We start from the raw sequence: 23,141 nt of genomic DNA, 5'->3' as shown, positions 1-23,141 counted from the left end.
GCCCCGAGAGGCCGGCCAGGGCCCGAGGGGTTTTGCTGCGTGTGTGGGGCCGCCTGGCCCTCCCGCCCTGCACTGATTCTCAGCTCTGGGCACTTTTTATTAGATTACATGGCCTCTGCCAGAGCTCATAAATGCCTGGCTATTGGAAAAGATACTTTACTACAAATTTTACTCCATCACCCAGGAGGAGCTCCCAAAGCTGGTTCCATATGATCCCCTGCCCTCATCTGTCCTCCTGTGAGGATGCAATGGTTTTGTTTTTCAAAGTGATCCTGAGGATATAGTCAGATACATGGGAAGATATAGCTACAAAGATATTTTTGTAGTATTTTTCACAACAGTGGAAAAATTATAAAAACAGAAGTCCACATAGGAGATGGGTTAAATGATCAACTATACAATATAGTGCTAAGCAGTCATGAAAAATGATGTGTAGAAGGAGATTTACTATCGTGGACAGGTCGTCTAAACGTATTGGCAAATGAATAAAGCAGATTTCAAACAAAATGGTCAGGTCTTCAAAAGAGGGAAGGGTTTTTCCTTCTTTTGATTGTTTTTGAGATATTCTATAACTAATTATGTATTGTTTTGTTGAAATCAGTGAAAGTTACCTTAAAAAATGCATCATTGAAGAACAAATGCAGTCACAGAATGACACTAGGAACATTTTCAAAACTGAGATTTAAGACACATCCTTTTTAAATTTCTATCCTAAGAGTTTGTTTCAGAATGTTAGCCCTTCCTGTAGGCCCCTTGGAGCCCTTGACAAAGAGGGAGTCCCAGGGCTGTGGCGGCCTCTGACTCAGCAGATCAGCAGGCTGGGGGTGCTCTGTCCCTCCTCTCCCTCCCCTGGTCAAACTGGCCCCCAAGTCGGGTGAGGACCTGGGAGGACAGACAGGCCATGTCTCTGCCACAAGAATATGTACCTATGTGGAGACAGAAGAGTGGGGCTAAGGCCTCTAAATGCTTTCTCTCAGGAGGAATCTATTAACCAGGAATTTGGGAGGATGTCATCAACCCTTCCCTGGATTTTCTCCTTTCAGGTCTCTGCACGAGCAGAAGCCTGTGGCCCTCTTCCCTCTCGGGGGCTCCCTTTCCACACTGTGTCCTTCCTGTTTCAAAGCAGAAGCATCCATTTTTCTGCAGTGGGTGGATTGAGGAAAGATCGAATGGAGGAGGATGATGAAAAGGCTAAGTGAGAAAAAAATGTCAGCTGAAAACTGTTTACTCTTTGTTAGGAAATAGAAGTGAAAATAATTGACTGGATTTTGATGCATTCTGTTCAGCAGTCCAAACTGAACTTCCAGCTTGCTGCAAGGTATTAAAGGCTTAGTTCCAGCTTTTGGAGTTTTCAAGCACACTCGTCCTCCCCTGAGATCTCCCTAAGAATCACCTGGAAGGGGAAAATTCCACTTTCTTTCATGAATTGGGTTTATTCTGCACCTTCTCTTAAATATATGTATATTTAAAGTTTTTTATATATATGTATATATTTAATGGAGTTTAGTAGAAATAGAAACATAGGCAAAAAATGCTATAGTTAGTTAAAAGAATTTAATTTCCATCCTGGAATGCTCAACTGGAAGGGTAGGAATTCTTTCTTAAGAAAGTCTCCCACCAGCTCAACTTACTCTCCAGGTATCATCCTCGTCTGAGTGTGTGTATGTACTATGTTCTTATGAAGTCCTTCAGTCTTAGGAATGCTTTTTTTTTTTTACTTTTTCCAAATAGGCCATAATCTTCTGGAGGGCAGGGACTGCTATTTCCTCCCCAGTCACTCATTCATTCATTCGTACAATGCAGTGCAAGGCACCACTGAGCGAAGCACAGCACTGCTGAGCTAGCAGCCGTAGCTTCTGTCCTCAGGAGGCGAACAGTTCTCTCAGGGGGCCAGCATGGGGCTCTGGGCTTCCGAACTGATGAAACGAATAAGATAATAACCTCACAAAAACGTTCATAAACAAGGTCACAGAAAGGCACAGAGAATGCCACGCTTGTCACAGCACGTTTTGCAATAACTGAATAACCTGGCAATGCGTTTCTACCTACATCACCTATCACCATGCTGCCGCTGCCACCTGAGGCTCCTGACTGATGGGCACCCTCTTCCTGTGTCAGTGAGCTTCCTGGTAGGGAATGAAGACTGTGTTCTATTAGCATTTGTCTGTTTTGCAAGCTCCTACTTAGCACGGCTGGCAGGACGATTGATATTCCCCTTCCCCACTGAACCTGAGCTACTGCCTCAAAGAAGCCCCGAGGAAAAGAGGTGACACAAAGGAATGTAAATAAACAACCACTGAAATGTTGCCAGAGCCTGGAATTCCCTTTTCTACACCTGCAGTCCTGCTTCCTCACGTGTGCTGTCAGAGCTCCAAAGCCACAACCTTGTCCCAAAATCAACCAAAGACAAGAACCTAACCAGCAGCAACAAGAGACGCGAACAGAAAACCCTATAGAAGGAGAACTGATGCTAATACCAGACTCTCGATACTGAGGGCGTCCCTCCTACTGATTGCTCCTTTAAGCTCATCGCAGCTCATCTAATTGGTGCCACACTTCACCAGAGCAATTTACAAAAGATAAGCTCACAGTTCAAGATATGCAGATAGTAACTACTACATATAAAACAGGTAAGTTTATACTGTATAGCACAGGGAATTAACTATATTCAATATCTTGCAGTAATTTATGGTGAAAAAGAATATGAAAACAAATACATGTATGTTCATGTATAACTGAAGTATGAGGCTGTACACCAGAAACTGACAACACTGTAAACTGACTATACTTCAATTTAAAACACACACACACAAAATAAAGCTCAGAAGATGGAAAGTTCTCTGCTTTGAGCTAGAAAGCCGTAGAGATGCTAGTTCTTATAAGAGCCCCATGTGGCATTATCTTTCTTTTCAAAAACACAAAAAATTGACCATCTTAACTATTTTAAGTATACACGACAGTCGTGTTACCTATGTGCACACTGGTGTGCAGCAGACCTCTAGAACTTTTTTCATCTTACAAAACTGAAACCCTGTGCCTGCTGAACAAATCTCCCTTATCACTCCCAATTCCTGGCAACCACTGTTTTACAGTCTAAGACTTGATTACTTGCCACATCATCTTTACCTTGTTCATCCAATGATGGACATTTATGTTGCTTCCACCTCTTGGCTGTTGTGAATAATGTGCAATGAATATGAATGTCCAAAAATGTCTTTGAGATCCTGTTTTCAATTCTTTTGGATATATACCCACAAGTGGGATTGCTGGATCACAGGGTAGTACTATTTTTAATTTTTTGAGGAATCTCCATACCATTTTCCACAGTGGCTGCCTCATTTTACATCCCCACCATCAGTGCACAAGGGTTCTATTTTTTCCACATCTTTGCCAATATTTGTTATTTTCTGTTTTATTTTTTTCTTTTCAGTAGTGGCCAAACAGGTGTGAGGTGCTATTTCATTATGGTTTTGATTTGCATTTCCCTGATCAGTGATGGTGAGCATCTCATCATGTTTTTGGCCATCTGTACATCTTTGCGGTCCAACCACAGCATGACCAGGGATTTCTAGCTAGACCTTCTACGTGCCCTCGGGCTTTGGGTATAGGAAGACTGGGACTTGGTTTCGCTGTATTTGACAACTGAAGGCAATCAACATTTCACTTCCATGCTGAGTAAGCAGTGACAGGTTTTTTTTTTTGTTTTTTTTTTTTTTTTATGGCCATTGCCTGGTATTTCACTTTGAAAACAAGCTGAAGATATTGATTGCTGTATGCCCAGGGGAAATAAGCTATTGATGGAAATAATGGGAAAAGGCCAACTGAAGAGATGTATTTCACTTGGAAAAGATAATTTCTCTCCCTCCTGGCATTTTATATCAAAAAAGAGACATTTTGAATATAAAAAGAGATATTAAGATTTCCTGCTACTTGTTTTCTGTTAATAAATTTTCATAATGAATTACAAAATGACCCAATTCATTTTTTGAAGGCACTATGTTAAGAAGAGACAATCTTTCACCAGAAAAACCCAGTGTATGACAGCAGCTCCAAGTAGTCATACGAAAAATTATCATGTCCACATATTCAAGTTGGGATTATGAAGGACAGCAGTCACTGTGTCACTGTTCGCCTGTCACAGGAGAAGCAGGGAGGTGACACAGCCTCGAGCAGGCAACAAGAGAAATTCCATATTCCCTTTTTTTTTTTTTTTTTGGTGTGGGGCAGTAATCAGGTTTATTCATTTATTTTAATGGTGATACTGGGGATCGCAGGACCTTGTGCAAGCTGGACATACACTTTATCACTAAGCTATACCCTCCTCCCCAGGAAATTCTGTATTACTCTCCTTTCCTGACCTTCCTTTCACACCCATTTTCTGTGCTCCTCCCTGGAGACCCGCTGGCTGAAGACGCACGGCTCTGATGCAGTTGCTTGCTGTGAATCACTACTTGAATGTCCACACACATCTTAAATTCCACGTGGCTTTTTATCCCCAGATTAGTTCACTCACAATGTTAGGCAGTTAAATAGAAATGAGCACTGGCAAGGGGGAGAGATGGGGAAAGGATCAACCCAGAAAATAACGATACACCTGCACTCAGGATAAGGGGCTCGAAAAACTTACTTTCTCTAAATGAGGGTCAGCAAAGAAGCCAGCTAGGATCGAATGACGAGGCTGCTAATTTCAGCTGCAGCCCCGGACACAACAGCCCTTGGAAATCCACCTAAGACCACCAATCTGTTAAAAACCCAGACCCTGGCACCCAAGACACCTCAGATTCCACATATTCTTGCAAATCTTTTGGCGATCTGTGACTGCTTTTCAAGAGACACTCCGGCGAGACTGTCCCATTGCAGTAAGGGACTATGGATCCCTGTTGGATAAAACTTTTTCTTAAACATCTACTGGTCTGATCTTTTCTTCTCTGGGGCCTCCACTAAACTGTTTTAATATTGATTTTAAATGTCTCTAACATTAGGGTCCCTATCCTTACTTCTCCTTTGGTTCACTGGGCTAACACTCCAACATCCGCCTTCTAAAAACCTAAACAAACAGGCAACACGGATCAATTTTTTTAAGACAATTTTTCCGTTTAAGTTGCCCCTTTCATCCCTTGGCTAAAATTAGTTCTATATATTCAGCTTCTGTCATTTCAACCATCTTATAAAATGTATTTCTTCTCACCTAGAGTCAAACTTCAAATATGTATACAACAAGGTAATCAATCAATCAGCCAAGACGGCCTTTACACACGCACCCTTGATGGACACCAACCCTTCATTCACCACCTGCCCGGTGACAGCCAGCTAGTTTAGGACCCCAAAGAGACCCTTCATTGCCCGGGATCAGCAGGAAGTAGCTAGAACAGTCATCACCATCTACGTCCCAAAGATGTGGGGTCCTATGACTAGAGGGGGGAATGTTAGGCAGTTAGACAGAAATGAGCACTAGGCAGTGGGAGAGGAACGGGAAAGGAGCAACCCAGAAATCAACAATACACCTGCCCTCAGGATAAGGGGCCCCAAAAACTTACTTTCTCTAAATGAAGGCCAGCAAAGAAGCCGGCTAGGATCGACTGCTGAGGCTGCACAACAGACAGAAGGACCCAGCTTAACTCGACCCAATGATCATTATAATGAAATTAACACTGCAGTTTGAGCCCCCTCCCATAGGTTTCTCTGTGTGGGTAAAAACATGCGTAAAAGACATGGGGGTACATGAGCACAAGGAAATGAGCCATAAAACAATCACAAAACGCCCCTAAGCCAGGATATAAAAAACGGAAAACAAAGGAGCGGTGCCATTTTTCCTCTCTTGGACTGGTCCGCTCCCGAATTTCGGGAGTGCACTGTATTTTAATACCTTTTTGCTTTACCAATAAAATCTTGTTTATATCATGCTTTCTGTCTCTCCCTAAAAATTCTTTTTTTCCAGGTGACTAAGAACGGAGGTAACTCTTATTCCCCTCCTTCCGGTAACACTACTTCCAATGCTAGTTCTTGAAAGGAACTGAGACAACATATAACCAAACCCTATCATTGTACAGATGAGAAAGCTGAGACCATGAGAAGTTAAGTAATACTTGAAGGTCACCCAGCTTGTCAACAGCACTGTTTCTGAATTTTCCCATTTCTTTTTCCTGACAATGACTCTGCCAATTTCCCAAATAATTAGGACCTTACCTGGGGATAATTTTTGCGTCTCCCTAATTCTTATTCCCTTTATACCATCCGTCACCAAATCTTAACGATTTTTGTTTCAAGATTCTCAGTATTGTCACTTCTCCTGTATTTCACTTCTGCTAGTTTTCAGCACCTCATTACCCCACCCCTGAATTTCCTAAGTTAACGTAATAGCCTCCCTATCTGATTTACCTTCTTATCTGATCTACTGGAATCAACTTTGACTGCTCAGTACACCGACCAGGGCACATTTTTTAAAAGACAAAAAAAAGCAGCGTTACCTACCACCACCTTCGCTCTGCTCCCGGCACCATTCTGGTTTAATTGGTTTGGGGAGGAGCCTCTGCAGGTGTTTTCTAAAAGCAAGTTCTCCAGGTGATTCTAATGAGTAGCTAGACTGACAAAGGTCATGATTACACTTTAAGAGAAAACACCTTATAGAAACAATAAAACTTAACCAGAAACAATGATCTAGAACAGTCAGTTAGCCACTTTTCTCCCATCATCTTGTAACAGAAAGTGATACATTATAGGAAAATAAGCACATAGGCAGGAATTTATTAAAAAACAAACACCTGCTTCTGAATTAGGTTGAGATGGTCAGTGGAAATTGGGGCCATCTTCCTATGCCTTCTGCAACAATCTCAATAAAAGCCTATGTTGAAATTCTCTATCAGAATGATGACCTAGTGATACTGTAAGACTTCTATTCATTCGTCCGCTTACTTGTTCACCCTCTCTGTAAAGCACTGTATTAAGAACCCAGAGTAATAACCAGTGTTTGAATTCCATAAAAAGGGGGAAAGTATGTGGGTATTGATAACCATGTTGCAAAACAGAGAGTGAGAGTAGAGGGGAGACATACAAAGGGCTACGGGACTTCAGAGGATTGAGAGATCACTTCTGGCTGGTGGACCTGGGGAAGGCAGCCCTCCACCTGGTTTCTGAAGGAGGACACGATTTGGGGAAAGGGTTTTCCAAGCCCCGGGATCAGCATGTGCCCAACCACGAAGACGGAAAGACAGGACAACAGCAAGTGTCCCAGCACAGCTGTAGCACAGATAACGTAATAGGATACGTGGGAGAGAAAAGACTGAGTTGGATGGGGCCAAATCAAGAGGCTCTGGGGACTCATTTAAGGGGTTGTTTTGTTTTGAGAGAGAGAGAGAGAGAGAAACCTTCCAGTTGGGCAGTCCTTTTAGACAATCAATTGCTCTGGCATCAGTGAGCAGGGAGGACTGGCCACGGCAGTAGGGAAGACAGTTGGAGACTCTTTATCCCTGTTGAGTGGACCTGAACTGGACTAGAATGACGAGAGGAATGGAGGAGAGGGCCCTTGTGAGAAACGAGAAGTAAAACCCTTCAAACCTAGGAGCTGGCTGTATGTATACGACTAGGGAAGGCACTCTAGGTGATCCTGAGATGGGCGATAAGGAGGGCTGATGGTTCCTTCATTAAGAGGTGATTCAAGAGGAGTGGTTTAGGAGGAAAGATCATGAACATGATTTTGAATGTATGAATGCTGGATATCTGGACCACAGTGTCTAGGCAGCAGCTGGAAGTCTTGGGACTGAATTCAGAGATGGCAAAAACTGCACAGTGGTGACAGGTGGAACCCTGAGTGCAGAAGAGATCCTGAGGGAGGGGATGGGGAAGGAGGTGAAGGAAACCCCGGAGGCGCAAGCAGAGAGGAAGGAGAAAATGCAGTTAATACACCGATTAACAGTTAGCTTATAGGGAGTCCTTAGGGGATGAGGGGGTGAATCAGTCACTGGATTTTGTCACCATGGTTACACTGGTGATCATGGAGGGATCACTTTTCACTGGAGTCTTGATGATGGAATCCAGATTTCAAAGAGTAAATGTGTCAGAGGAAAAGGGAAATAAATTCAACAGAGCATGCCCAAGTTCAGGATACTCTGTACATCAATCCAAGAATGTAACACCATGTATTCCAGAATGATTTCAGTAAGGGTGTGATTAAAGAGTATTTTTTGCAAACAGTGAACACCCTGTTTTTCTTAAACATTCCCTACATACAGAGTTCCTCTAGGGCAGAAATGGTCTTATCTGTCTTTACTACCCACTCCTGCCCTCTGAAAAATCAAACCGGAAAAGCCAGGCCCTAACCTCACGACTCAATCTAAGCAGGTGCTCTCATCATCTGAGGTCTCTCTGGGTGGATTTCCACGTGGCCCAGAGTGCAGGGCGGGAAGTAGGAGGGCCCTGCAGAGCAGCAGGTGAAGCCATTTCCCACCCAGAAGCCTCACAATACCACTGTTAATTGAGTGCTGTGCACCTGGCATTGTGCTAAACCAGGCAGGACAGTGGCTCTAGGCCCTGCCCCTCTCCCCTCCTTTCTTAGCCCCCTTCCCAGCCCATTTCAGGGCAGAGGTCCTTCTCCCTGCAGCCTCCCTGAGCCCTCTCCCCGGCTTCCATCTCTCCTCTTCTGGAAGTGATTCTGCCTCTCAGACTGCCCTCTCCTGACAGTGTTCACCCACACCCCTCACTCGCCGCTCAAAGGTGACCATGTCCCACGGACTCTCCTCTCTGTACGTGGCGGGGCCCCTCGGGGAGAGCTCATCCCCCCTCACGGCTCTAGCAGTCTCCCCAGGACTTTCAAAGTGCTCTTGAGCAGCTTATCCCAGCCCATGTGTGGCAGCTGCTTCACTTAAATGTCCTTCAGGCACCGGAAACTCAAGTCCAAAGCGAACCTCATTATCTTTCTTCCTCAGCCTGCTCCTTCCCCCGTGTGGTGTCATCTTCCCCCTAACCCAGGGCCACCCTCCTGCTCCCTGACCCTTGCCTTCATGTTCATTATTCGCCAAGTTTTGTTACCTTTGTCAATGAAATGTCTGAAATATCTCCAAATCCATTCCCAATGTGCTGTTTCCACCCCTAGTTTCCTAATTCTGGTCCTCACACCTTGTGCTTCAACTCTTACAACAACCATTGAACGGCTCCCAGTCTCCTATAAAAGCTGCCTCAAATACTGCTGAGGTAGAGTTCCAAATACAGATATTGTCACCCTCCCACTTAATTTCTTGATGACATCTGATTATACCAAATTTAAATTCCTTTGCTTGGCATAGAAGGCTCTTTTCATGGCCCCACCTTAATGTTCTTTCATTCTGCCCCTCCCCTTTCCCATTTAGCCTGTGTGATCGCTGAGTTACCTCCTGCCATGCCACACAGATGAAATCACACTTGTCACTCAAGGCCCAGCTTAAATGTCACCTCTTAGGTGGGGTCGAATCTTCTACAACTCCGCTCAGCAGATTTAGGGAACTGTGTCCTGTGGGCTCTCATCACCCCTTTGCTGATACTACTCATACTTGTCCCACTATCTGACTTTCCCCGTCACCCCACCCTCCCCGCTGGGAACGCATGTACAGACTCGTACCCATCTTTATTCCCCGAGCTCCGAGCAAGGTGCCTGAACTGAACCGAGACCATAAAGAGCTCTCCAGCTTTTTGCATTTTTTTTTTAGCTTTTAAGCGAATGATTCTAATTAATTGATTCAGATCCCTTCACCTCCATGGATTACAGACTAGTTAAAGCAAATTACACGGCAAGCATATACTTTTCTTTTGTCAGAAATAGAAATCTGTACCTCCTTAAACTATGGTCACTGGACTAGATTTCCCCAATAATTATTTCATGGCTTTTGACCTTTTCAGTACATTGTTACTATCTTCTTTACGCCCTAGTTTAGGTTTCTCCTGAAAATAACTTATCCTTGAGAGACAGACATTTTAGAGAAATGATTCATTTAAAACTTGCATTTTTGTAGATATCCTCAAGGAATGACTGTGATGGTGTCTGTGTGTATAGACACATACCAGCATAAACACATTTGATAAGAAACTGTTCAGCAGCAGGCCAATTCAACAATTCACTTAGTGAGTAGTATCACCTTTCATGTTCAATTTAAGCCAGTTCTGGCTGGCAACTAGCAGGCTCACTAACAACAGAAAAATATATCTCAGAAGAAATCAGAGGGCCAACTTAAAAGAGTTTGGTGGATGGATGCTTGGCCACAGATGCAACAGTGTAGACGGGGCAGAATCAAGTCAGAACTGAGAAGTGCGTCAGTCTGATTCCCGCTCCCATGGCTCACCGTGGGGACTGAGCATGCACAGCAGTTTCTGCTGAAAAGTCAAACTGACATTTTAAAATCCCAGGAGTCACAGACCCACTGTAGGAGTTGACAGTGGAAACGTGGGCTGGTCAAGGAATGTAGCTGAGGGGTGAAAAGTTGCTTGAACCGTATTTGCAAGGCCGTCCTCTATATCCTGCTTTATTTATATATACACAGGACACTTCTGTTCCCTAAGAATATTTACCAAATGTTAGGCTAAAATGCAGCCAACACTTGAGAATGTTTATTTTGAAACAGTGGTGGATAGATACAAACTCACAACTACTTTCAAAAAAGTCCTATTTTTTTCCCTCTTCAAGGTGGTATGTCACTGAGTGTGGAGGGAGGAGAGTTAGAAGACCCAGTCCTGCCTGAGTGACGGCTACAAAGCAGGCGGGAGCCTGGGTTCCTAAGGCTAAGATGTCTGGCGACTGTGGCTCGCTCTCTGTCTAGTGCAGAAAGGGTGGCTGAACTGGGGCTGAGAGGAAATGCCTTGTTTTTTTGCACTGACACCCAAGAAGGACTCTGTGAGGTGTGTGGGGCAGAACTCGGCTAGGGCTGCCTCTGCTGCACATGCCCTCCCTCTCCCTCCCTCCCTCCTTCCTTCCTTCCTTCCTGCTGGGGCCACTCCAGGCGGGACCCCTGGAATTTGGTGCATCTCAAATTTTCATGAACCCACAAATCCTATCCTTGCTGCTTATAAGGTCTCAGCTATAAATATTTTCCTAAGCTCTAGCAGTAATTAGACAAGCTACTTGGAAAGAGAGAGCATGATACATCAGTTAAAAACATATGCAAAACCAAAGCTCATTAGAGAAAGATAATATTCATGCAGATTTTACAAACCGTGTCTTTAGGGTGGCCCAATAAGTAGAAATATGGGGACCCATGCTTGTCACTTTTCATGCACATGGAGAGACTGGAAGGTACCATTCCTAAAGGAAGGGGAGGAACAGCCTAGGACCAATCATTAGAATTAACAGAACCAGTGACACAGATAAAGTATTACTGTTAGAATCAAGATTGCTTAGTACGTTTAGAGCAGCTGAATAACAATTATCTAGGCAGTAAGAATAAAGACTTTGAGCAAAGCTGACCCTGTGGAGCATGCAGCAAGTGAAATTAGTGAGACTGAGCTACGTGTGTATTCTGAAAGCAGATTTTTTTCCTCCAAAATTTTGAGGGCATCCTGAGGCGCTTTTAAGGAGTCAGAAACATTAAAAAAAAAAACATTGAAATAGTAACATTAGAATTACTGCAGACTTTTCCCATAACAATAGTGTTTTAGTGAGATCAGTTGTCATTTGAGAATCAGTCACAGTAATCATTTCCAAATTTTGAAAAATTCTCAAAGACATGGTGTGCCCATGTTTCTATTTCTGTTTTCTCTAATAATCTCATAAATTCTTAAAGTTCTCTTCACCTCTGACAATGTGCTTACTTATATTCAAAGTTCACAGTTGACTTGCTGGCTGTAATTGTTTTCTGGAAGAAAAAAATAAAGCTGGAAAGAATGCAGCCAGTTTCTGCCTGTGCTATGCTGCTGCACTCACCTGTCTGTCCCAGGGCTGTGCTCTCAAACTGGCCTGAGCTGCTGTCTCTGGTCTGTGTCTATTTCATCTCATGGGCTACAGTCCTTCACCTACATGAAGACAGGGACTAGAAATTCTGGACTATCTAAGGCAACGATCTCCATGAGACAGGCCCCAGGAGATGTGGTAACTGCTCCCAGCCACGCCCAATGCTGCGTTCTCCCAGCTCCACACAGTGTGAGCTGGAGGGGCTATGAAGTTACTGTTATCAGAAGAAGTCAATCCACGCACCTCAGGCACTCTGAGGCCTGACCACTCTCTGCCACGATGCACAGATAATCTCCCCATCTCACTGCCTAACTTGCTCTCCCCATGCTGCTGCGTACCCATGGCTTCAATGTGCAGGATGGAACAGTTCTTGGCATGGCTTTCCCACTATGCTCCCTGGGGTGATTTCAGAGGTCAATGTGTGTCTGAGGGGAGGGAGACTGAAGAGTGAGGACCAACAACTGGAGGTTAAACGGAAAGTCGAGCCTCTCTGCAGTAAGGAACTCACGCTTAACAAGGAGTGTCAAAAGTGGAAATTCAATTTCAGGATTTATTAATTGAGTTTACCATTTAGCCCTGCCAAGATGCAAGTAATTTTGCACAAAAACCATCAAGCGGCTTTAGTGTCACACAGAGAAGGCTCTCATTTGGTTCTAAACGTGGCCTTTACTGGGCTTGAAAGATACATGTGTTAGGAAACCTCGTGCCAGAGGTCAAATAAAAGAGCCCAGAACATGGTGAAGAAAACTGCTGTGAAAGCTGTGGCAGAAACTATGGTGAAATGTGAAAAACAGAGAGTGCCATGCTGTGCTGGGCAGACTTACTGCCCATGTGTGATGAGTGAGTGTGTTCAATCCTAGAACCCAGGGTCCTGATGAATCCAAGGTCACTATGTGATGGAGAGCAAATGCTAAAACCATAGGCTGTTCTCAAAGCACATGTCTGAGCCACGTTGTAGTTAACAGCTGTTTAGTCCAGGCTAACCCTTGTTGTTCTATTAAAATTTTTTTGAACCCAAACAGCACATTCAAGAATGTGTGATTCTCAATGTTTACAGATTTTGCTACAATTAGAGCATATAATTCAAGCCTGGAGTGAGGCATTATATAATTTCATCTTTGGTCCTGACTGAGGGAGTTCAGTTAAAAAGAAACACTGGCAGGTCTCTGTCAGAACAGGACATCAGGGTAACCCTATCTCTGAGCAAGGCTGTAGGCAGAGTTCCCCCATAATGAAAATCTGGCCTTATGGAGTCACTATTTCTTCCACTAGAAACGAGGGGTTTTGAGTACTTTAGTTTAAAACAAATGCTGGTGAGATACTGGACTAGAGATCACAGTGTTAGGACAGTAGGCACAGGCATCTCTGAAGGGCTGCTTTGGAGACTTGACATTTGCTGGTCATGGCAGGTGCCTGGACCTACCCCAAGAATCTGTCTCACAGTATTAAACTCCACTTTGAGCACCTGGGTAGCTGGGTTTTGTCAGAAAACTCCTTCACTGGGATCAAAACCTTTTCAGTATCACCTCTATTTTGAGATGAGAAAATCCGACAGTGGGGAGAACAGCTTTGGCATTTAGCACTAGCTTCATAATGGGTGTAGCTGTGGGTCAGAAGCTTATCTTGACTCAAGACTGTCCTGCTACGAGCCAGGGATCAGACTGTCCTCAATGAGGGGGTGGGAGCAGAGCTTGGACTGTCAAAAAGGCCTGAGATGGAAAGAAAATCTAGTCTCCTTTCTTTAATTTTAATGGTGGCAAGTCTGATGGGGAGCTACTTAGGTTTGCTGGTCAGAGGTGGAGCTGGGTTGAGGGGTGAGGCTTACACAGCGGAAGGCCGACAAGACGTAAAGAGGACAGCAAGCAGCAGACGCGACCCTTGGGTGGCCGGCACAAGACAGTAGAGGAGATACACCCAGCGGTCCCCAGGGTGTGCAATTTCCTGGGATGGCACTTTAAAAATAAATCCACCCAGTCCTCTGTGTGTACGTATCTGTGCAGATTTAAACCCGGGATGTAAGCTTTCTTTTCTCTTAACTTGATCCTTGATCTCCACTCCTCCCCTGTCCCTAAGTCAAAAATACTCTTGAATTTGCGACTTCTTAGAGGTCCGTTCCAATACTCTTACAGCATTCAGCAGTGCGTTCTCTATGAAGGCTGCCTTCTCCCTGGACGTCTGTCTGTGGAAGCAGCCCTCTCTTGAGAGAGTTCAGATTCACATTAGGGAAAGCCAGAGAAATTCTTCCCAGAGCCTAAAAAAATGACTTTCCAAGTGTGAGTTACTGGAGGAGCTGGAATACTTAGGTTTTCCAAGATACACGTTGGAGCCCTCCTCCGTGGGGTTTGGGAAAAAATAGCTATTCACTCACTCATGTCCTCCAACAACTTAGGTGTTTCAGGAATTGAAGGAGGTGGGTCCTCAAGAGCTAAATTGGTTCTTCTTGGTTGATTTCTTGGTTACTTCGTGGTCTAATATATTCTTTCAACGTCTTAAATATCCAAATAAGTGAAGACTCAGGGAAGTGGGTCACTTACTATATCCTTAAAGAGAATAGTGCATGTTGGAAAGAGTATCTAAAAACAAGGGGTATCATCATAGCCCACAGATTCCAATAAAACCATGTGAACAAATGGGGTTTCACCCTCATCCTCAAAACACTTTAAAATAATAAATGAGGTTTTGGCTGAGTAGTGGGGAAAAGAATTTGAGGAAGGAATTTCAGGAAGCCCCTGCGTTTGACTCCATGAAACAGGAACTTATTGGAAGTGTTATGGTTAGAGAACTCCCGGGGGTTCCCTAAATGCTGCAGAGAGCAGTCTGGAGCCTGGTAGCCCAGAGAGAATGCTGTTCTTTGTGTGATGCAGCCTGACAGCCTGTCCTGTTCCCTGGGTCTGGCTCAGCAGAGATATACTGGAGTGATCTGTGAAACTGCTCATGGAAAAGGAGATACTCAACCATGAACATCAGAAGCTGAAATTAAATTTTAGAGTTTATTATTGAAGCAAGCCACCTTCTGCCTTATTAAAAATCCAGGTGAAATAATGGAAAGGCTACGAAACCACTTAAAGCTCCCATAAATGTGGTCTCTGAGGAAGACGCAAAGGCAACAGAGACTTTTTCATGTCCTTTACGGTGGGCGCAGAGCTGCGCACCATGGACGACTCAGGATGTGAGGTTACAGTAGTCAGGCTCTCAGCAGCTGAGAGCCGCAGGAGGGGAGGAATAAAATGATTAGCGAATCTGCTTGACAGAGTTTTAGTCCCTAACTTGGAATTTAGAATAATCCAGACAAGGTTTAAGCAGAAATTTACCCATACTCAGCGAGTCCTTTCTTCAGAACAAGTACGAATTACTACTATAAATATTACAAAGGAAGTGCTTAACAAATCAAAGAAGCCAAGTGCTTTTCAAGGATCCTTAACATTCTAGAAGTACTTACTAAATTCCACGAATAATTAGTACAATCCATTAAAATTTTTTCACTAGAGGAGATCCTTTGAGACCCTTTAATCAGTCACTACGCTGTTAGAATCCATTGTTACACATATCCTCATTCTTAGATTGTCAGCTCACTGAGGGCCAGGACTTCATCTTACTTTCAGAGCCTGCAAAGTGCCTTGCACATAGGAGGGGCTCAGAAAATCCTGGTTTATTTGAGGAAACAGGAATGATATTAATGATATTAATTACAGGATTTGCCTCCCATAGAATATTTGGTAGAAGTATACTGTCTGGTGTTGATCTTTGTATGATCAGAGGGAGGAAAGACTTGAACAAATAATTGTAAACAAGACTGTTTAAGGGTAGGCTTATAATGTCCACAGGCCAATGCATATTCTTAAAAGAAGAATAAACTAATAAATATTGTTTATTGCCATGTAAGTAGAGGCCAATACTGCTTAATCTGGTGCGCTGATATTCCTGTAAATCATTTTTATTTACTGATTAAAGGAAGACTTTTAACTAAACAACTATTTAGCCCATTCATTTCTTCAGCTATAGTCTAAATACAGTATGGCTCAAACAGATTTTTTTCTCTACTTGCTTAATGTAGTTTTATTCTACTTATAAAACATAAGCAATTTCATTTATCAAAGGTCTGTCATAGTCAAAACCTATCAAAGACACCTGCATTCCAAGGCAGGGAGCTAATTTGCAAAATGTAGTCCTATGCAGCTTTAGAAGCACAATGCAGGCTTTCTTTTCCCTGAACTTTTCCTATTTAATTCGAACAGCAACAACCAGCATTAAGGAGGGCAGTCCTTTTGATGCATCATCTTTGGATTCTTTCCTTGGTACGGGGGAGTCAAGTTTCCCTCCTGCCAGTTGTTGAGATGTGTGTGTCAGGGGAGGAAGAACCCAAGCTCTCACTGAGTTGATAATCAACAAATTCTTATCCTGAGGACTAGAGTGCAGTTGAAGTACGTATCTCCTGAGCTGCTCTTTCAAGGACTTAACTATGAAAGCAACGTCTCTTTCGAAGCCCTTATCATCTTCCCACTCTCCTCACAGCTGCTCAACCACCTCTGTGAGCAGCCACCACGTTCCTCCTCCGTGGCTGTGCTTGCTGATTTATGCCTCTGAACTCGCTGAGGTGTCGTCTGCCGATTAGTCCCGCGGTAATTATGGATGGCGTATTTGCAGCATATTTATTCCTTCCCTCAGCTCACTTGGCTTCACACTGACTCTGTTTAGTCAACAATCTGACAGATTTTACCCCGGGTGTTTTCTTCTTTCGGTTGTACCTGCGTTTATCTCTCTGTCACAGATCACCTTAAGGACTCAGAGCAAGAGTTTTATATTTCTCTTGACTGGGAGAGATCAGCTTTCCCTGACATGTCCAAAAGTCCAGATAAGGGCCTTGCCTCAGAGCTGCTCTGGATTCTGAACTCTGCAGGCCTCAGGGGCAGGCTGGTGCTCATCACTTAAACCCCCCAGACACTCTTGTTCTCCTCGGCTTCAGAGTTCCCTCCTGCCCCAGCTGGGTTAAGCCTGAACAGTTCCCTAACAGGTAAGGTCTCCTATGGATTCTGGTAATTCCCTCTAGTAACCTTTTAAGGCTGGATTTTCTGGCAAACTTGGGATCTTAAAGGGCAAACAAAGGAAACAAAACAGGATTAAACTCATAATTGACAAAAAACAGTTTTCCTGTCATTAGGGTACATTTGGATAAAGGGGATTATACTCTTGGTTATATCCACTAGTAACAAGCTATCAAGCATTTTCTTCTGTTGTTCTTGTTGCTGGTATTTTGCTTTGTTACTGACGCCCCCTTGCCAGTCTTATTAAAATATACTCTAGGTAAAAAAAATCTGTTTCATGAGAGTCTATGTACCTGATGCTGGTTCCTTAGCTGTGAGTGTTCCTCATACACTGGGGGCACCTGTGTAGTCTGTGAATGTGGCACCGGCTTGCTCCTAGTGCAGGATCAAGTTCACAGAGCAGGCTCGTGACAGGTACCCTTAGCAAGGCCTGCTTGTAAGGCTGCCCCTTGTCTGGCATCTGGGGACGTGACTGGTAATTCACTCCCTAGACTAATACAAACCTTTCCTAAGTGATAAGGATATCTCACTGTATCTCAACTATCTGAACGAACGTGGTTAATGTTGCTTTCCTCCTAGGGGCTGGGAATTTTGGTAGTGCCAGGCAGAGGGTGCCTGCATAACCAGCCCCCAGGAAAACCCTGAGGTGCCTGATCTCTAATGAACTCTCAGGGGAAGCAACATCCTCCCACAGGTGTTGCTGCATCTTTGTTGCTGCAGGGAGAATGCTCTCTGGGCGACCCCTCAGGGGAGGCAGAGAAAGCAAAAGGAAGACTGCACCTTTGTTTTTTCCTCATGATCCTGCTGGCTTTCCTTATCACATGGCTGTCGTAAATCTGAGCTGTGAGCACAGCTATATTCTGGGCCCCAGGAGTCTTAGAAGCAAATCTCTCAATGCATGGTGGTCTTGCGGACCCCTGAAACAGCCCTCTCATTAGTCGCTGTGAGATTCCAGAAATATCATTTAATGACATTATCCTCAAAAATGCTGATCTGATCCCTATCCTTCTTGGTTTCTCTTGCATAATTTCAGCTTAGACTGTCCTGAAGAGCTAATTCTTTTACTTAGACCATTCTTTTACTTCCCTAAGGGAGATAGCTTTACTCCATAAAATTTGTTCTTTTGTCACTTAATCTCTAAAATTATTTTACAGTCAAAATCCATGTCAAATCTAACATCAAAAGTGCTGACAAGCTCTAACATGACCAGCGTATATGATTTAATGCTACAGTTTAAAAGAATATATTTAGAAGAAACACTGCCACACTGCTAGAGTTAACCATCTAGACGAGGAGTCCCTCAAAAGTGTGCCCAGATATTTAACAAACTCTGTGTTGGTTAATTTTAGAATTTAACCTTAACCAGATATTTTCAGACGACATGAAGAATTAATGGGATCATGTTTGACGTGATCTTGAATTTTTGAGTTTTGAAAAATATGTTTTTATTTTTTTTTTTTTGCTCTGAGGCAGTTTGCGCTCCTGCATCATAGTCTGAGCTATGTCACGTTATGCTGGTGGGCAGACTGTTCCACCCAGAGCAGCAGCTGGCGTGGTGGATGCTGAGAGAAGGGACCAGATAGTGATTCTACAAAAAGAATAGAAAGTTCAGGATGGCCATGTTGTTCAGATTAACCTTTTAAAGACTAACCTGTTAGAATGGTAAGAACAACAGTGTAACTCTATGAGGATCTCTTGGTGTAGATAACAGGTCTTGCCATGGTGTGAAATACACCTTTAAAACGAGCTCTTTTTCAGAAATGATAGAATCTCACGGATCAATTTCACATTACTGAAACCTCTCATGCTCTAGGCTGCAAAACGTTATTCTGTTTCAAAAGTTCAGATTCTTTACAAAGAGGAAGAGCTGCGTGCTGAGGGGTCAGGCTGCAGCTCCTCCTTGAGGAACTCTGGTCAGAAATGTCAGGTGTGAGGCCTCTGCACACGGTACCCTGTGAGCAAGGGAAACGAAGCGGAGAGGAAAAGAAAAAGGAATCAAGATGGCGGAGCAGTAGCACCATGAACTCGCCTCTCCTTGCAACTGCAACAAAACCACAACAGACTTCTGAACAGCCATCGAGAAAAAAGACTGGAGTCTAGCAAAAAGGATCTGCTTCAACTGGAAACATTGAGACAGAACCACAATAGTATGGTAAGAGGAGTGTGTTCATGATATAGTTGGACCCCACACTCTCTGGGTGGGCAACCCACAAGCTAAAGAACAATGAAGTCACAGAGGCGCTCCCACGGGCGTGAAGAGTTCTGAGCCCCACATCAGGCTCCCCAGACCAGGGTTCCGGCAGTGGGAGAAGGAGACCCCAGGACATCTGGTTTTGAAGGCCAGTGGGGCTTAACTCCAGGAGCCCTACAGGACTGGGGGAGACAGAGACTTAACTCTCTTGGGAGGTGCGCATGGGATCTCGAGTGCACCAGGTCCAGGGGCAGAGACAGTGATTGCATAGGAGCCTGGGCGAGACCAGCCTGCTGGTTTTGGAAGTTCTCCTGGGGAGTTAGGGGGCTGCTGCTGCTCACCCAGGGGACACAGAAGCTGGAGATGGACATTCTGGGAGTGTTCATCTACTTGAGCTTCCCTGGAGGCTGACATTCGATTGGATTAATAACACCAAGACCCAGCCCCACCCAACAGCCTGTATGCTTAGGGGCTGGGAACCCTCAGGCCAAACAACATACTGGGTGGAAACACAGCCTCACCCATCAGCACACTTCCTGAGCCGAAAAATGCCTCTAGGTAGGGCCCTACCCACCAGAGGTCCAGGACAAGCCTCACCCAGTAGTGGGCAGACACCAACCCCTCCTGCCAGGAAACCTACAAAAGCCTCTACCCAGCCTCATCCACCAGGGGGCAGATACCAGAAATAAGAAAACAGCAGTCCCAAGCCTGGGGAAGGGATCCACAAACACAGGCGAGACTCTACACTGGGACCAGCCCGACCCTGCCCCTTGGGTGACAAGAGAGGAGGGTACAGTCGGGACACACAGGACGTCTCCCACAGAGGGCCACTTCTCCAAGGCCGAGGACTGTAACTAGCCCATCTAAAAACACAAAGAGAAAGACAGACAAAACAAGTCGGCAGAGGAATGTCCTCCAGGAAAAGATTCTTAACAAAGGGATTAATGCCAGTGCCATTTAACAGGCTCAGGCCTGTGCTTATTGCTAATTAATAATTAAAAATATTTTATTAGATCCAAGTATTAAGGATGGGAAGCTGAGATGAAATAATTCCTCGGGCATAAGAGCCAGCCCTACAGAAACTTCTAACGCTTTCCTACTCTTACTGTGAGGGCCTGCCAGCCCTTCCTGTAGGCTTTGGGTTGTTCAAGACCCTGGAAACATATGGTATTTGAGGGCCTCTGAATTCAGATATTTCAACTAAATGCCGGATTATATCTGCCCTGCTAAATAAAGGAAATGTTCAGTCAGTTAGGTAACTTAGGCAGAAAGCGTAGTTTTGAGAGGAAAAAGCACTATTTAGATTTTGGGGAGGTGGAGAATGGAGGGGTGAAAATGAGTTAATTTTATCTACATCAACAATTTGAGCTGCTTATTCAGATCAGCAGTTAGATTCTATTTCCCTAATCTCGACAAGTATTACCTGTGCTACTCTTTACTGATGTCTGTCTGTCTGTGTCTGTCCCTCCGATACTCCCAGAGATTAAAGACCAGCTCAGGTTTCTTTGCTTTTCATGTAATGACCGCACAGCAGTTTCTGATATACTAGAGAAATGATGTCAGCAGTCCCTTAAGGGCGCTATTTCAAAACAAGAGCACTAAAGACTTCTAAAGGCAAATCTATGACTTCAAATGTACTTTGAAGCCTTCCTCAAAAGCATCTAGATACACAACATGAGATTTTTGGAATATCCCTAAATGCCAAGGAAGTGCAACCACTGCATGGACTGAAGTTTGTATTTTAATCTTCACACCTGGAGGGCCTGGTCTTGTTTGTCCCCTGGCCCCAGTTACATGCCCCACTGGATAGTCTGATGCATCAGCCACCTTAGGAAATTACTGATATGTTACTGTGGACTCAAATGAACAGAGGACTATCAGTCAAATGACAAAAGTCAAATGTATACACATGGCTCGATCTCCCAGCACACTCAGAGATGCCCTGAAAGGTCCTACATTTGCAATTTTCAACATTACTGAAATAAGGGAACAAAAGAAAACTCACACACATATCTACACTTGTGCTTAAATATACATACGTGTATGTAGAAGTCTTTTGACCACTAAATATACATTTCTGTAGAATTAGAGAACTGATGTAGCTTTATAAATAAGCACAGGCATGTACAGTGCACAGAAGAAACAGAAAAGGGGGAATCAAAACGTGAAACGTACCGTACTCTGGGACCTGACCCGTCCCGCGCTTCAGCAACAGCCTCACTCTCCTTCCTCCCGATTTGATGAGCTCTATCGCTCTGGCGTGTGTCATGTCTCTTGTGCTCTCCCCATTGATTTCAATGATCTGATCTCCTACCTGTAATTAAAGAAATGTCAAATCAGGCAAAGATGGTTTTACTCAAGTAGTATTTCCAACAGACTAGAGAAGCATCCATAGACGACCAGGTTCCAGATAGCATCTGAACACTTTGGCTGCAGTCTGCTCCTTTTTAGAAAAGGCTAATCCCCTGGCTGCATCCTGAATCTGACCACCACACTTTATCTTTATAGAAATTCAAATATTGGACCATGGAGGTTGTGATGATATGTCACTTATATTTAGCCAGCATGGCAGAGGCTACAGCTAAACTATTTAGAGGATTTTCTTTTAAAAATTAGGGAATATATTTGACATTGCAATTCAAAATAAGCTAGCACCTGTGCTCTGAATCAAGCAGTAAATATTTTAAGGTCTTTTCACTGAACACAGGACCAGCTTTGGGCTTAGCGTAGCATCTAATTTAGCGTGTTGGATGGAATGACTGGTTTGGGGGCTTTCTGAGAATTTTTTGTTATGCATCATTTAAATTTCCCTGGGTGATAGTGTGATATTGTGGCTGGTTGATATCCAAGTTTGATGATAAATTTTCTATCACAGTCCTTTGAATTAAAAATGAGTTCCTCCATTCTCCACACATGACTAATGCCCTTGCTAAATCTTTGCCATGCTCACACCTGACTGCCAGAAACTGGTTAAATACCAATCTCTCTTGAAGTGTTGGAAATGCCTGGGTTCCATAAGCAATCCCCATTTAGCCTTTGCAAATAGACATTTGGAATAAAAGAGGTTCAACCATGAGCAAATCATGTAACTCCCACAGCACCATTACTGTCAGGAAACCTTGAATTAAAATATTCTTCATTTCAGTGCAAGTCACTTAAGACAAATTAGCCAGAAAAAAGCATAATGAATTGCTATGCAAAAATGCTCTTTTAGTAGGGTCCCTGAAACAAAGCAGATCTCAGCCTAAACTTGATAATGCAGACAGAATTGCAATAAACTCCCTGTAAGAGAACATATCAAGGTGGGCATTGCTTGCTGGGCAAGAACAAGAGCAATATGCCCCTTCCCCCAAAGTTGGGGAGTGGGGTGGGGGGAGTGGAGAACAAACACATGTTTACTGCAGCAAGGAAGTGACATCTCTATCTAAAAAGGATTCTCTAAGGGGCAAGGATTCCAATGTAATGAAGGTAAAGACTTCACCCTTTGCGTGCTTGGTGGCCTTGGGAAGTAGGATTTTAAGGCAGTGGAAGAGGTTGGCTTCACTGGCATGACTTCCATATTTCACAGAAGACACAAAAGACAGGACTCTGTTTTGGGGCCAATGCTGGCACCATTTTTTTCCAGGTCTCCTTAACTGTCTCCTTTCCCAGGATGTAACAGGCACAGCCTGAAGTCCATCCCTAGCCTGTGGCCTCGTATCCAAGACAGCGGCAGAAGTGGGACCAATGACCCCCTCCCAGCAGTCCTCACCTAGGACTGAAACCTCAAGGCACCTGGAGGTTTCAAACTGGAGAAGTAAAAAAAGTTCCAGTGAAGTTGTATAATAGAGTCTTTATTCCTGGCTACTCTCTTCAGACTCACATACCCGAGTGATTACTAAACACCCTCACCATGATGCCCCATGGGCAGCCCTAGCTCAACACCAGCAGACCGGGTGTATCATCTTTCTCCCAAAGCAGTTTGTCTTCTCAACTCCTAATGCTGGTTCCACCATTCACC

At 44.0% G+C, this 23,141-nt stretch overlaps 1 protein-coding gene across 4 annotated transcripts in view; it reads right to left on the bottom strand.

Moving 5' to 3' along the window:
• Window positions 1–23,141, bottom strand: part of MAGI2 (membrane associated guanylate kinase, WW and PDZ domain containing 2) — a 1,119,445-nt gene that overhangs the window by 28,992 nt on the left and 1,067,312 nt on the right. For 2 of the 4 annotated variants that reach the window (XM_031454755.2, XM_031454757.2), the window contains 2 exons: window positions 21,317–21,455; window positions 11,175–11,263 (listed from right to left, as the gene is read on the bottom strand). In XM_031454755.2, coding sequence (XP_031310615.2) covers window positions 11,175–11,263; window positions 21,317–21,455 — 228 coding nt within the window. The remainder of the gene's footprint in view (window positions 1–11,174; window positions 11,264–21,316; window positions 21,456–23,141) is intronic. The other 2 variants (XM_031454751.2, XM_031454752.2) reach the window with 1 other exon arrangement.

Source organism: Camelus dromedarius, chromosome 7, assembly GCF_036321535.1.
Source record: "Camelus dromedarius isolate mCamDro1 chromosome 7, mCamDro1.pat, whole genome shotgun sequence".
Classification (NCBI taxonomy): Eukaryota; Metazoa; Chordata; class Mammalia; order Artiodactyla; family Camelidae; genus Camelus; species Camelus dromedarius.
The sequence above is the reverse complement of the archived record's forward strand: the minus strand, read 5'-3'. Positions and strand labels throughout refer to the sequence as shown.